Source organism: Myodes glareolus, chromosome 18 (genome assembly GCF_982192425.1).
Source record: "Myodes glareolus chromosome 18, mMyoGla1.1, whole genome shotgun sequence".
In the NCBI taxonomy this organism is placed as follows: Eukaryota; Metazoa; Chordata; class Mammalia; order Rodentia; family Cricetidae; genus Myodes; species Myodes glareolus.
In genome coordinates this window covers 36,291,740-36,304,997 of record NC_142043.1, presented here as the reverse complement: position 1 = coordinate 36,304,997, position 13,258 = coordinate 36,291,740, and the positions used below count along the sequence as shown (strand labels likewise).

The following is a 13,258-nucleotide window of genomic DNA, read 5'->3' as shown; positions in this document are numbered from 1 at the left end:
GTTTTCCCCTTCGTAAACGGGGAAGGCAAGGTGCAACTTTCTCTTGACCTTGTCAGGGATAAATGAAAAAGTCTTTGGCCCAAGGCGTTCCTCATAAGGAGGCGCCGAAGGGGCAGTTGGGGGAGGGCGCAGCTCGTAAGGAGGCAGATGGGCCGTTTGGGATGACCTCATGGCCCTACCACTGGCTAATTTTGCCTCCTCCTCTGTATCTAGTTTTTCTACCTCTTTTCCTGAGCCAGAACTTTTGTGCTCACTTTTATGGTCACTTTCAATTTGTAGAGCTTTGAGCCCCTGCAGAGGATATAAACTACTGTTTTTTCCTTTTTTTTTTATTGTTGGTATCAGAAAACTTTTGACCTTGTAGGTCAGTCTTCTCCCCCATTCTTATTTTCTTAGAACCACCGAGGGGTCCTTTTTCCTTATCTGGAACTGTCCTTTTCTTGCGTGTGCCTAACCTCTCACTGCACTCAGTTTCTGATATGCTATCCTGGACTTTCTCCACTTTTGCAACAACCGCCTGGCAGGATTCATCTTTTAAGCAATTTCTGGCGAAAAATAAGAGAACTGCTAAAAGAAGTACCAAGGCCTCTACGAAACCTTCCCAATGCGGAAACAAGTCAAGCCCAAAACCGAAAAATTCAGGAATAGTCATACCTCATATGACCTGTAGTTCTGAATCCTCCTTGTGTCCAAGGGGTCTCCGGCGGTGCGAGTAGTGGTCAGGGTCTCCCGGCGTCCCGGGTTTCGGTACCAGATGTCCCGCGCTATCTTCTCATCCGCAAGAACCATGGATTCAGAACTACAGGTCATATGAGGTATGACTATTCCTCATTTTCTTTCTTTCTTTTTTTTTATTTTTTCAAGACAGGGTTTCTCTGTGGCTTTGGAGCCTGTCCTGGAACTAGCTCTTGTAGACCAGGCTGGCCTCGAACTCACAAAGATCCCCCTGCCTCTGCCTCCCGAGTGCTGGGATTAAAGGCGTGCACCACCACCGCCCGGCTAGAAATGCATTTTCTATCTTATCTAGGGAAAGAGAAAGAAATAGAGCTGCCAACCTATTTGCATGTCAGACTGCACAGGGTGTACTCAAGCTAGTCAGTGGGGATATATTGATTTTATAATTTCCAAAGAGTGATGCTGGAGAATAGCAACTGTGTTGAAGGAAAGGTCTAGGATGTTCTTAGAAAATTCTCACTTTTTAAAATTTTACTTATTTTTATTTTATGTGCATTGGTGTTTTTCCTGCATGTATGTCTGTGTGAAAGTAGAACTGGAGTTACAGACAGTTGTGAGCTGCCATGTGGGTGCTGGGAATTGGACCCTGGTCCTCTGGAAGAGCATTTAGAGCCTTAACCATTGAGCTATCTCTCCAGCCCCAATTCTCACTTAAAAAAAGATTTATATATGTATTTTATGTATATGAATGCCCTATTTGCATGTATTCCTGCATGATAGAAAGAGGGTATCAGATGTATTACAGATGGTTGTGAGCCATCACGTGGTTGCTGAGAATTGAACTTAAGGCCTCTGGAAGAGCAGCCAGTGCTCTTAACCACTGAGCCATTTCTCCAGCCCAAAAATTCTCACTTTAATACAATGAATGACTTGATCCAGGAAGAGAATATTATTCTTCTAAATGATGTAATTTCTTAGATATACTGCTAAGTAAAACGCTATGAAGTAGTGGGCTACTGTGCTAACCTGGAAAACTTAGAGCATTTGTTCTAAGATGTACATTAGATGTACACTAATCAAAATACACTTGTACATTAGATGTGCATCTGTATGTTAAGTTTCTAGCAATGAAATTATTTGAATGGAAGCTATATGTATACTTTTAGTGTTAATAGATTTGCATAATTGATTTCCATAAACTATCATTTTATATTGCTGCAAATGATGTATAGGTATGGTAAGTTAGATATCTAACATTTGAGTCTGGGGAGATGGCTCAGTGGATAAGAGTGTATGATCATGAGGACCTGAATTTAAATCCCGAGCATGACAAAATCCATACCTGGTTTTTGTCAAGGTGATGACTAAAAGGTGTTCTCAGAATTATTTTATTCATATCACATCTCACTAAAGCAGTAGTTCTCAGCCTTCCTAATGCTGCAACCCTTTAGTACAGTTCCTCATGTTGTATTTTGTTGCTACTTCATAACCATAATTTTGCTACTGTTATGAATCATAATGTAAATATATGATATGCAGGATGTTTGATATATGGCCTTTAAAGGGGTCATAATCTACAAGTTGAAAATCATTGTTCTTAAAGGTATTATTGAATGTTTATGTAAATATTCATATTCTTTTTACAATTTTTTGTTAGGATATTTCTCTTGCCCTTTTATTTATAGAAATTGTAAATGTTTTAGAGAAAGTATCTCCTTATGGATGGCTACTAAAGTTTGTGTTACTCTACAATGGCAAAAGCTAACATGTAAGTAATGGCTAACATACTTGACAGACAGAGGTTTGGAGAAAACACTCTTTGTTTGCTACCAACTCATGTTTCTTCAGGGAAGTGATAGGCTAGAGCATGTGTCTTTCAAAAAGCATACTCAGCATCATAGTTTTATATGGAAAACAGATACATTTTTCCTTTTCTAATTTTGGGGATTGTATTTTAAGATTTCCCCCTTCCCTTTCCTCTCTCCAAAGTCTCCCATATTTCCTGCCAAGCTCTCCTTCAAATTCATAGATTCTTTTTTATTATTGATTGCTATTACGTGTGTGTGTGTGTGTGTGTGTGTGTGTGTGTGTATCCAAATTGTAACCTGTTGAGTCCATATAATGTTACTTGTATATATGTGTTCAGCACTGACAGTTTGGCACTGGACAACCAATTGTTGGCTGTTCTCTAGGGAATACCACCTCTCCTGCTCCCAACTTTACTCAGTTGCCTGTAGTTCTGTGTAGTGTCGAGGCCTCATGGGCTTTTCTCTGTCCAATTTGGCATGTTTGTTAGTGTCGTCCTTGTTCAACTCACACTTAGGTGGTCACGTTGGTGAGACTTTATGGGTGTGACTTCTGATGTTACTAGGAGACACCACCTCACAGCAAACTCCCTGATTCTCTGGCTCTTACAATCTCTGCCCCCTTGTCTGCAATGTATGGGAGTGTTTTGTAGTTGTATCCATTGGTACTGGGCTCCACAACTCTGCATTGCTTGGTTGTGGTTTTCTGTAGTGGTCTCCATCTGATGTAAAGAGAAGTTTCCTTGATGAGGGGTAAGGATTACACTTATCTGTAGCTGTAAGGACAGATGTTTATAGATTGTTGTTAGGGATTATGTTGGTTTAGTAAGTTAGTAGTAGATGAATAGAATTAGTAGATTCTCCTCCAGTAATCATGATTTCACTTGCATTGATTAGTTATCTAGGTTTCCAGTACCAGCCATGGTATCTCTCTTGTTGAATGGATCTTTTGCTTTGTTTTTAAAGATTTGTGTATGTTGTAGGAGGCTGCTTATTCATTTTCCAGATGCCCAGACTCCTAAAATAACCACCCAGAAACTGTATTAATTAAATCACTGCTTCACCTATTAGTTACAACTTCTTATTGGCTAGCTTTTATATCTTAATTTAACCCATTTCCATTATTTTATGTTTTACCACAAGGCTCGGAGCCTACAGGCAAGATTCTAGCATGTCTGTCTCTGGCGGAGGCTCCATTACTTCTCCCTGACTCCGCCTCCTTTCTTCCATCATTCAGTTTAGTTTCCTCCACCTAGCTCTACTCTATTATAGGCCTAAGACAATTTCTTTATTAACCAATGGTATTTACAGCATACATAGGGGAATCTCACATCATGTGTATGTGTGTGCCTTTGTGTCTGTTTGAGCAGGAGTGCCTGTGTGCGTGGGTGCACACAGAAGCTAGGAGGAGACATCAGATCCCTTGAAGTTGGAGGCATTTTGAACTTCTCCCCTCCATGTGATTGCTGGGATCCGAGTTCAAGTCCTCTGATTAAGCACTCTTGACTATTGAACTATCTCACTAGTCCCAGATTTTATGCTATAAATTCTTAAGAATGCATAGCTTGGTAAACTCTGCTCTACTGATGGGAAAGGTAAAAACAATAGAAAATATAAATTAAATAGAATGCTAATAAATTTCAAAACTTATTGCTGTAAAAAGTCAAAGCTCTGTTTTAAATAGAATGTCTCTCCATTATCTTTCATTCTTTTTACTAGGTTACCACCAAAGAACATCAATTTGGTCTCGGGGGCTCCAGTTTCTGAAGCTGGAAAAAAACCAGAATACTCTCCAACTAGAACAAGAAGTGAGAACCCAAGATAGATTCATCTCAACACTGAAATTACAGGTTAGTCTTAGTTTATGTATTAATACATATTTTTCTTAGTTTTAAAATTAATTAATGTAGTTTAAAATGTATTTTAAAATAAGAAAATGGGAGGACAAATAATTACTAATTCAGAGCTTGTTTAAATCTAAGAATTCTAAAATTCAGTTTTTATAACCACTTTCATGTGGTAGGTTCAGAGTTACTGAGAAAACTATGTGATATCATTTTTGTTTGTTTGTTTGTTTTAAGGCAGGATCTTGCTATGGAGACCAGATTGGCTTCTAATTTAGTAATCCTTTTGTATCAACCCCACAAATTCTGGGGTTACAGGAATGAGGCCATGCCAGGCAGATCAGCCACTTTTTAATGCTGCATCTTACTTATCTATTTTCAACCATGTAAAATAGTGGTCATTTCCATTGATATAGATTGCTGCTAAAATAACAGTGATTAAATAATTTTGACATCTAGCTAACAAATGACAAATAGGAGTTCTCTGAACTTCCAAGTTAGTAGGGATTTGAATATAGTGTTCTGTACTACAGGTTTGGGATCATCTGTTCTGATGGTACCTGGATGTTGTACAATAAAGGTTCTTAAAACAGACTTTCTAGGGACTGGAGATGTAGCCCAATTGGGAGAGTATTTCCTAGCATGCACAGAGCCCTGGGTTTGACCCCTAGCATCAGGTAAACTGGGCATAGTAGAACATGTCTGTAATCCTAGCCCTCAAGAGGTAGAGGCAGGAGGATCAGATGTTCAAGGTAATCCTCAGGCTTCACAGTGAGTTTGAGGCCAGCCAGGGCTCCATGACAATCTATCTGGGGCCGGGGAGGGAGCAGGGACTTTGGGGAAGATAAAGTAGACTTACCATTGCCTTTCTTGTCTTCTGTTAAATACAGTTTCAGACTATGAACATTATATATAAAACAGCCTAACACTTTTTCCTTTTATTAAACATAGATTCTTTTCTAATACAATGTAATTAAAATATAGTTTCCCCTCTCTCTACTCCTCTCAGTGCCTCCACACCCCTTCTCCCATCCAGATTCATTCCCTTTCTATCTCATTAGAAAAGAACAGGCTTTTAAGAGACAACAACAACACATAACAAAATGCAATATGGTAAGATAAAACAAAAAACCATCTCTATCTTGTTGGATAAGACAAACCAACAGAAAAATAAAAGAGCCCTGAGAGCAGGCACAAGAATCAGAGCCCCACTCATTCCCACATTCAGGAGTCCATAAGGACTAAACTAAAAGCTGTAGCATATGTGCAGGGAAGCTGGTGCAGACCAGTGGAGGCTCTGTGATTGCTGCTTCAGTCTCTGTGAGTTCTTATGAACTTTGCTCAGATTTTTTTTACTTCCTTCTCCTAGTGTCCTTCATTCCCTTTGTCTTCCCTACTCATTCTCTTACTCCTCTTCCTCATGGTTTCCTGAGTTCTGAGGGGAGGGATTTGATAGAGACATCTGGTTTAGAGCTGAGTGTTCCAAGATCTCTGTCTCTCTATGTAATGTCTGGTTGTGGGTCTCTGTATTTGTTCCCATCTGCTGCAGGAGGAATCCTCTCTGATGACGGCCAAATAAGGCACCCATCTATGAGTATAGCAGAATATCATTAGGAGCCATTTTATTGTTACTTACCATTGCACTAGGTTTCCATACCACCCTTCAAATGTTCTTAAAGTCTAGTTGTCTCTCACCTCACCTTCCTCCCTTCTTCCCTCCCTCCCTTAATATCATCTCTCCTCTGCCTTCCAACCTGATACTCCTGGTGTCATGCACTCCCCCCCCCCATATCCCTTTTCTTGGCTCCATTCTACCCATAAAATCTTTTTCTTCTTCCATATGTCCTGTCTAGTCCCTTCTTTTATGTCTATAGAAGGGTCTATATCCATAGCCTCTCTGGGTCTATGGATTATAGCTTAGTTATTATTTGTTTAATGGCCAATATCCAGATATAAGAAAATATGTAAAATGTGGACACAAGAATAAAGACTAGTTAGGGAGCCTCCACACAAAAATAATAGCATATTATAGTTCTTTTCTTTTCTTTTTTTTTTAGTTCTTTTATTTTCTTTTTCTCAGTATATTCCAGAAAGACTTGTAGGCTAGCAACTTGAAGTGACAATAAGAACATGCAAAAAAAGATCCCAGAAAAGCACAAGACAGATGACTTTCAGATAATAGCTGCCTGTTCCCAAACAAGAAGATTAAAAGAAAGCTACAGACTTTCCCTGCCAGCATAGGCCAAATAGAGTCTAGACTATAAACCTTGCCAGGCTGCGTCAAGGAGCCTCAGCTGTGCCTCTTCTCAATCTCATTTCCCTGCCTCTGCCCCTAGCAAGAGTGGTATCAAAGAAAACTGAGTAGGGAACCAAGACTTTAATCCCTATCAGGTAGTAGGGAGGTACACAGTCTTCTGATGTCAGAAGAGACCACAGTGGGTGCCCAGACATCTGCCCTTGCCCTACAGTAAGAGGCACCTAATTGCTAGGGAGATGTCAGAGCGGAGTCAGGACTTCACATGTCCTAACAAGGCCTCTCTTATGATTTTAATATGGATTGTTCCTCCACAGGCTCTCTTTTTGAGTCTTCAGCTTGTGGTGCTATTTTAGGAGATGGAACCTTTAGGAGGTAGGACTTGGCTGGTGAAAGTAGCTTACTCAATTTTTATAGCTATAAGCACTATTTGTTGTTGTGGGTGTTTTGTTTTGTTTTGTTTGTTTTTTTGAGACATGATTTCTTTGTGTATCTTTGGCTGTCCTGGCACTAGCTCTTGTAGAACAGTCTGGCCTTGAACTCACAAAGATCCGCCTGCCTCAGCCTCCCAAGTGCTGGGATTAAAAGTTTATGCCACCACCGCCTGGCTTATAAGCACTATTTTAAAGCAACTTTATAGATATTCTAATTTTATATGTGCACTCATAGATGCTCAGAGAACTTTCTTTAATTGGTGTATGGTAGTAGGCAAAATAGAACAGGAGATACTTATGAAATTCAGACCAGTTATGATAAAAGATTGAACTAGGGAGATATTTTGTACCTTTATAGATCCCCTTCCTTTTGTTTAAAAAAATAATTGTTTTTTGTTTCCTGATTTTGATATTTCAGATTTTAAATATTATGTGTGGCTTACAAGGTGCCACAGCAGAGGTCGAATTGCCATAAGGACTTCTTTTGCTCCTTAAAATGATTTATTTAAAATAAATGGCACTGTAGCATATTTAGTTAAAATAATTCATTGCTAGCTGGGAAGTAGTGGTGTACACCTTTAATCCCAGCACTTGGAGGGCAGAGATAGGCAGATCTATGTGAGTTCAAGGCCATCCCGGTCTACAGAGCAAGTTCCAAGACAGCCACAGCTACAGAGAGACCCTGTCTCAAAAAAAATTCATTGTTGAGTATGGTGATGCATACCTTTAATTCCAGCATTTGGGAGACAGGACAGATGATCTCTGAGTTTGAGGCCAGTTTGGTCTATATAGGGAGTTCCAGGCTAGCCAAGGCTATGTATGCAGTTAGATCATGTCTCAAAAAACAAAAGAAAACAAACAAATAACAACAACAACACCAAAAAACCAGAAAAACTCATGATTTATAGGATATTTTTCATAAAAGGACACACACATTTGTGTTTTTAAGGTAAACTGTCAATTTTGAAAGAAGTTATCTATATAGTTACTTGACCAAGGTTAAGACATGACTGACTAAGAATTAAGACCAGGTATTTAGCAATTTTAGCTATTTCTTAGAGGCTTAGACTGGCTGTTTTTTTTTTTTTGTGTGTGTGTGGGGTAAGGATTGATTGTATTTTTTATTTAAAGGTGACTTAATCTTCTGACGTGGACCAGCATAATATCTTGAATATAGTATGAACTCTATAGATAATTAGTTAAATATGTTTAACTCACAAGTATTCCTATTATTGCACTTAACATATTAACTTCTTCAAGGGAACAAAATTCTTTGAGGGCAGAGAATTTAGAAGAGAGCTAAGGAACCCTTATCTGTTCGTCTATCTGTCTGTCCGTCCGTCTGTCTGTCTATCTATTTATGTTTTTACACCTCAATCAAAGTTTCCTCTCTTCCCTTCTTTCCAGCCCTCCCCCATGCACTTCTCCTCCACTCTTTCTCTTACTCCACTGTGAGCTCCTGTAAACCCAGGTTAGTTGATTCTGTGGGTTTTCTTATGTATCCTTGACCTCACTGGTTCCTACAATCTCACCTCCCTCACTTCTGTAGGATTCTCCTAGATACACCTAATGTTTGACTGTGGGTCTGCATCTGTTTCCATCAGTTGCTGGATGAAGCCTCTCTGAAGACAGTTGGGCTAGGCATCAGTTTCTCTGGGTCTGTGGGTAGTAGCATGGTTCTCCTTTACAGCTTATATTTACTTAGGAGCTAAGGAATCCTTTTAATGTGATTATTTCTTTTCTGATTACAACAGATTGAAGATCTAAAACAGGCAAATCATGACTTGGAAGAATATGTTAGGAAACTCTTGGATAGTAAGGAGGTGGTAAGCAGTCAAGTAGACGATTTAACCAACCACAATGAGCATCTTTGTAAAGAACTGATTAAAATCGACCAACTAGCAGAACGATTAGAAAAAGAGAAAAATTTTGTGGTGGACACTGCTGACAAGGAACTTGAAGAAGCAAAGGTACTAAATTTATCACCGACAGTATTTTAATTGTATTGTGATTACAAAATTAAGTTGGAAAAGTGAAATTTTCATATCACTTGGAAGCTTTTAATTTGGTATATTTTAAGTCTATTTTAAGGATTAAATTATATTTTTTCTCACTCTTTATTTCTTTACAATTTTTTGTTTATATTTTCTCCTAAATTTTATTAGCCTATTATGAAAATTTCAAAGTAGCAAGAATAATCTGTAGATTCAATATTGCTCTGCTACCCCCTTTCTTCTCTGTATATATCTACAAACAGACTCCCTACCCCTTCTTAAAGGGTCTTGCCCTCTGGTCCAGGCTTATCTTGAATTGTGGTTTTTCTTGCTCAGTGTTCTGAGGACAGGATTACAGGTGCCTGCCTCCATTTTTTAATATTTATTTATTTACTTACTTACAAACAATGGTTTATTTTCTACTTTGAACCAAAATGAGAAACTTTTTATCTTGTTAAATTTGTTCATCTTTGTTGACTTAAGAGTTTTGATTCTTGTTTAGGAAGATGTTCTCACATCAAGAGCCATAAACATATTTTCTAAAGTTTACCTTTATATTTTTTAACACTTTTTTGAGGATACTTATCTGTAAGTACTTTCCTGAAAAAGGTCCTTAGGACTACCAGTGAAAATAGATAGAATGGCTCGTTTTTAGCTTGTAATAATTTGCTTTCACATGGTTGCTACAGAAGTATTTAAATGACACTTCAAAGTAGCCTGTATGTTTTTAGTATTTCTCAATAAACTTGTCAGTTTACTGTAACCTTTCATGCATGGTTTTAGTGGTTAATTGAATACAGTCCTCATCTTGACTGTGAAAATTGTCAAATTGAAGAGTTTTACTGTCTTTCTTTCTTCATATTAAAAATTAACTATCTCCTTCCCAGACTAAAGAGGAAAAACGATTGACTGAATTCCAACTCTGAGTGTGCCATTGGTAGACAGCATCTATTTTAAAGAGTTGTTTAGGGCCTATTGACCATATTGTAGCAGGGAGGAGGTAGGTGTCAGAATGAATTCTCTGGTATTAAAAGGAAGCACTCCAGCTGGGCAGTGGTGGCACATGCCTTTAATCCCAGCATTCGGGAGGTAGAGGCAGGCGGATCTTTGTGATTTTGAGGCCAGCCTAGTCAACTGAGCGAGATCCAGGACAGACTCCATAGCTACTGAGAAACCCTGTCTCAAAAAATGAAAAAAAAAAAAAAAGAGGAAGAACTCCAGGAATGGAAAGTATCTGAATTATATAAGCTAGGTTTTGCCTAAAACCAAAAGTACTAATTTCATAGTTTGAAATTTTCAGAAAACATATTTCTAGAAAAAGTGTTATTCATATATGATGTGGAATGTCTGCTACATTGGAGAATTAGAAAGCTATTTGAGCTTTTGAGGACGAGGTTGGCTGTGTTTTTGTGATACTGTTGTTGGAGAGAAGACCTGGGGACCTTAGTAAATCAAGAATAAAAGAGGAATTGTTGCTTAGGATCAGTGCCGTGAAATGAGGAAAGTAACAACCTTAGTGATGTTGTAGGGCAGAGAGGTGCAAGACCAATTTGGGGTGTGGACACCAACACATGTTGTCAAAATCCTTTGCATTAGGTGGGCACTATAGATTTATAATTACCACTGATACATTTCTTGTCTAAGTTTTGGAGTAGAACTCAAAATAGCTTCTATTTGATTGCTGAAAAAGAATTCTTGTGTTCTTAGTGTTTTGACATATTCTAAATATACAAAAGTGGAGTCTGAGGCCAATGATAGGATTAAATTTACTGAGAAGGATTTACTTTTGGTTAGTCATATTTTTAAAATATTTCTTATGGTTTATTTAACTTTATTTTATGTGCATTGGTGTGAAGGTGTCAGATCCCCTGGAACTGGATTTTCAGACAGTTGTGAGCTGTCATGTGGGTGCTGGGAATTGAACCCAGGTCTTCTGGAACGGCAATCAGTGCTCTTAACCTCTGAGCTATCTCTCCAGCCCCAATATTTTTAAATATTCCTAAAGTAACCTCTTCTATTAAACTGTTTTTGAGTATTTACTATTGTGTTTTTTACTGTTACCTAACAAGTTACTCCTAAAACTGAGTGATTTCAAACAGCAAACTGATTTGTATTTCAGTTCTCAGGAAAGTGTTATAAAGGTGATGGTCAGATTGCAGTCATACCCTAAATGATACTAGAACACTGGCTTCTAAGATGGCTTCCAGCAGATGAATTTGGCTGTCAGCAGGAGTCTTCTGTACAAGGCCAAGTTGTCTATGTTCTAGATGACTGTTGCCTTCTGCTCTCTGAGCCAGGGATCCAAGCGTGATAATAAACTAGAATCCTGCAATGTATATTATGATTCAGTCTAAGTTATATCCCAGCATTTCCACTGTCTCTGCTTTTCAAAATGATTCACTAAGCCAGGCATGGTGGCATATACCTATCATCTCAGCACTGGAGAGGCTGAGATAAGAAGATTGTGAGCAGGACAGGATTGCATAGAAAGACTGTCCTGGGAAAAAACAAAGTGACTGTTATAGAGAACCCACATTTTAGGGGAGGTCTGTGTCTTCTAAAGCAGGAAGCATTATAATTTGAGCGCATATTAAATTTGCAAATTTTGCCTTTGTTTGTCTTCACATCTTGAGCTACCATTTATACTTCAATACAGCATCTTCCAGGCAGTTGGACATGATTTTCTGTAATGTGAAGAGCAGAATTGGAATTTCACTATTGTTAGTTTTTTATATCATATATGTTAGTTTATATTTATATGTATCTTTTTGAAACCCAGCATTAGTAATGTTAAGGAAAAGTAACATAACCGTAACTCACTGAAAAATCTAGCTATTATGCTCAGTGATATCTGCAATTAAATTGAACACAACTAAATTATGACTTTAATTAAAAGACATTTTCTAAGATGACACCAGCATGTTTAAAATTTAATATAGTCTATATGAGATATTCTTTTTTTTCTTTTGGTTTTTCAAGACAGGGTTTCTCCATAGCTTTGGAGCCTGCCCAGGAACTAGCACTTGTAAACCAGGCTGACCTTGAACTCACAGAGGTATGCCTGCCTCTGCCTCCCTAGTGCTGGGATTAAAGGCGTACACCAGCACCACCTGGCTTTTATATGCAATATTGGAGTTGTTAACACAAGAACTCCTTTCTCCAGCATGTGTACTTTTTATTTTATTTTATAGTTACTTATTTTATGAGTTTTTTTCCCTGCACATATGATTGTACCACGTATGTACCACCCAGTGCCTGCTGAGGTTGGAAGTGGGTATTAAATCTCCAGGAACTGTAATAGGGATAGCTGTGAACCATCACTCTGTAGGTGCTGAGACCTGAATCCAGGGCCTTTGCAAGAGCAGTGAGTACTTTTAACCTCTTGGTTCATCTCTCAATCCCCAGCATGTATACTTTAAATTTTTTAAAATTTATTTTAAAGTATCATATATGTGTATCATATTTATCTATTTTTCCCTTCACTATCCTCCCTCCAACTCCTTTCATATGTCTCTCCATCCTACTCCTTTTCAAACTCACGCCCTCTTTTTCTTTAATTATTATTCTTACATATACACATACATACAGGAATAAATATACAAATACAACCTACTGCATCCATTTACTGTTGCTTGTGTGTGTGTGTGTGTGTGTGTGTATGTGTGTGTGTATGTATGTATGTATGTATGTATATATGTTAGGGCTGACATTTGGTATTGGATAATGAACTAGGATGCTCATCTCTGAGGGGATGACTGATTCTCCCTAATTGATATGGGACCATGTGACCATTATTGACTAGATCTCTGATACCCCTTTCATTATTGTTACCTTCATTTTCTTTTTTTGTTTTTTGTTTTTCAAGACAGGGTTTCTCTGTAACTTTGGTGCCTGTCCTGGAACTAGCTCTTGTAGACCAGGCTGGCCTTGAACTCACAGAGGTCCACTTGCCTCTGCCTCCCGAGTGCTGGTATTGTTACCTTTGTATATGATTCAATCAGCCAAGGTAGATGAATCTACTATATAGAAAGCATTGTGTAAAACTTAATATTAAGTTTTGAAAATCCTTTTGTAGGTATGTATGTAGGAAGGAGGACCACTTGTTGGTTCCTGGCCACCCAGCTAGTTTAGACCTGAAATAATCACACAGAAACTGTATTAATTAAATCACTGCTTGGTCCATTAGCTCTAGCTTCTTATTGGCTAACTCTTACATATTAATTTAACCCATTTCTATTAATCTGTGTATCTC

General features: G+C 38.2%; 1 protein-coding gene across 4 annotated transcripts in view; it reads left to right on the top strand.

Moving 5' to 3' along the window:
• Tsga10 (testis specific 10) overlaps window positions 1–13,258 on the top strand; it is a 97,162-nt gene that overhangs the window by 13,428 nt on the left and 70,476 nt on the right. For all 4 annotated transcript variants that reach the window (XM_087898079.1, XM_087898078.1, XM_048430291.3 and 1 more), the window contains exons 2-3: window positions 4,200–4,330; window positions 8,767–8,982. In XM_087898079.1, the coding sequence (XP_087754205.1) occupies window positions 4,200–4,330; window positions 8,767–8,982 (347 nt within the window). The remainder of the gene's footprint in view (window positions 1–4,199; window positions 4,331–8,766; window positions 8,983–13,258) is intronic.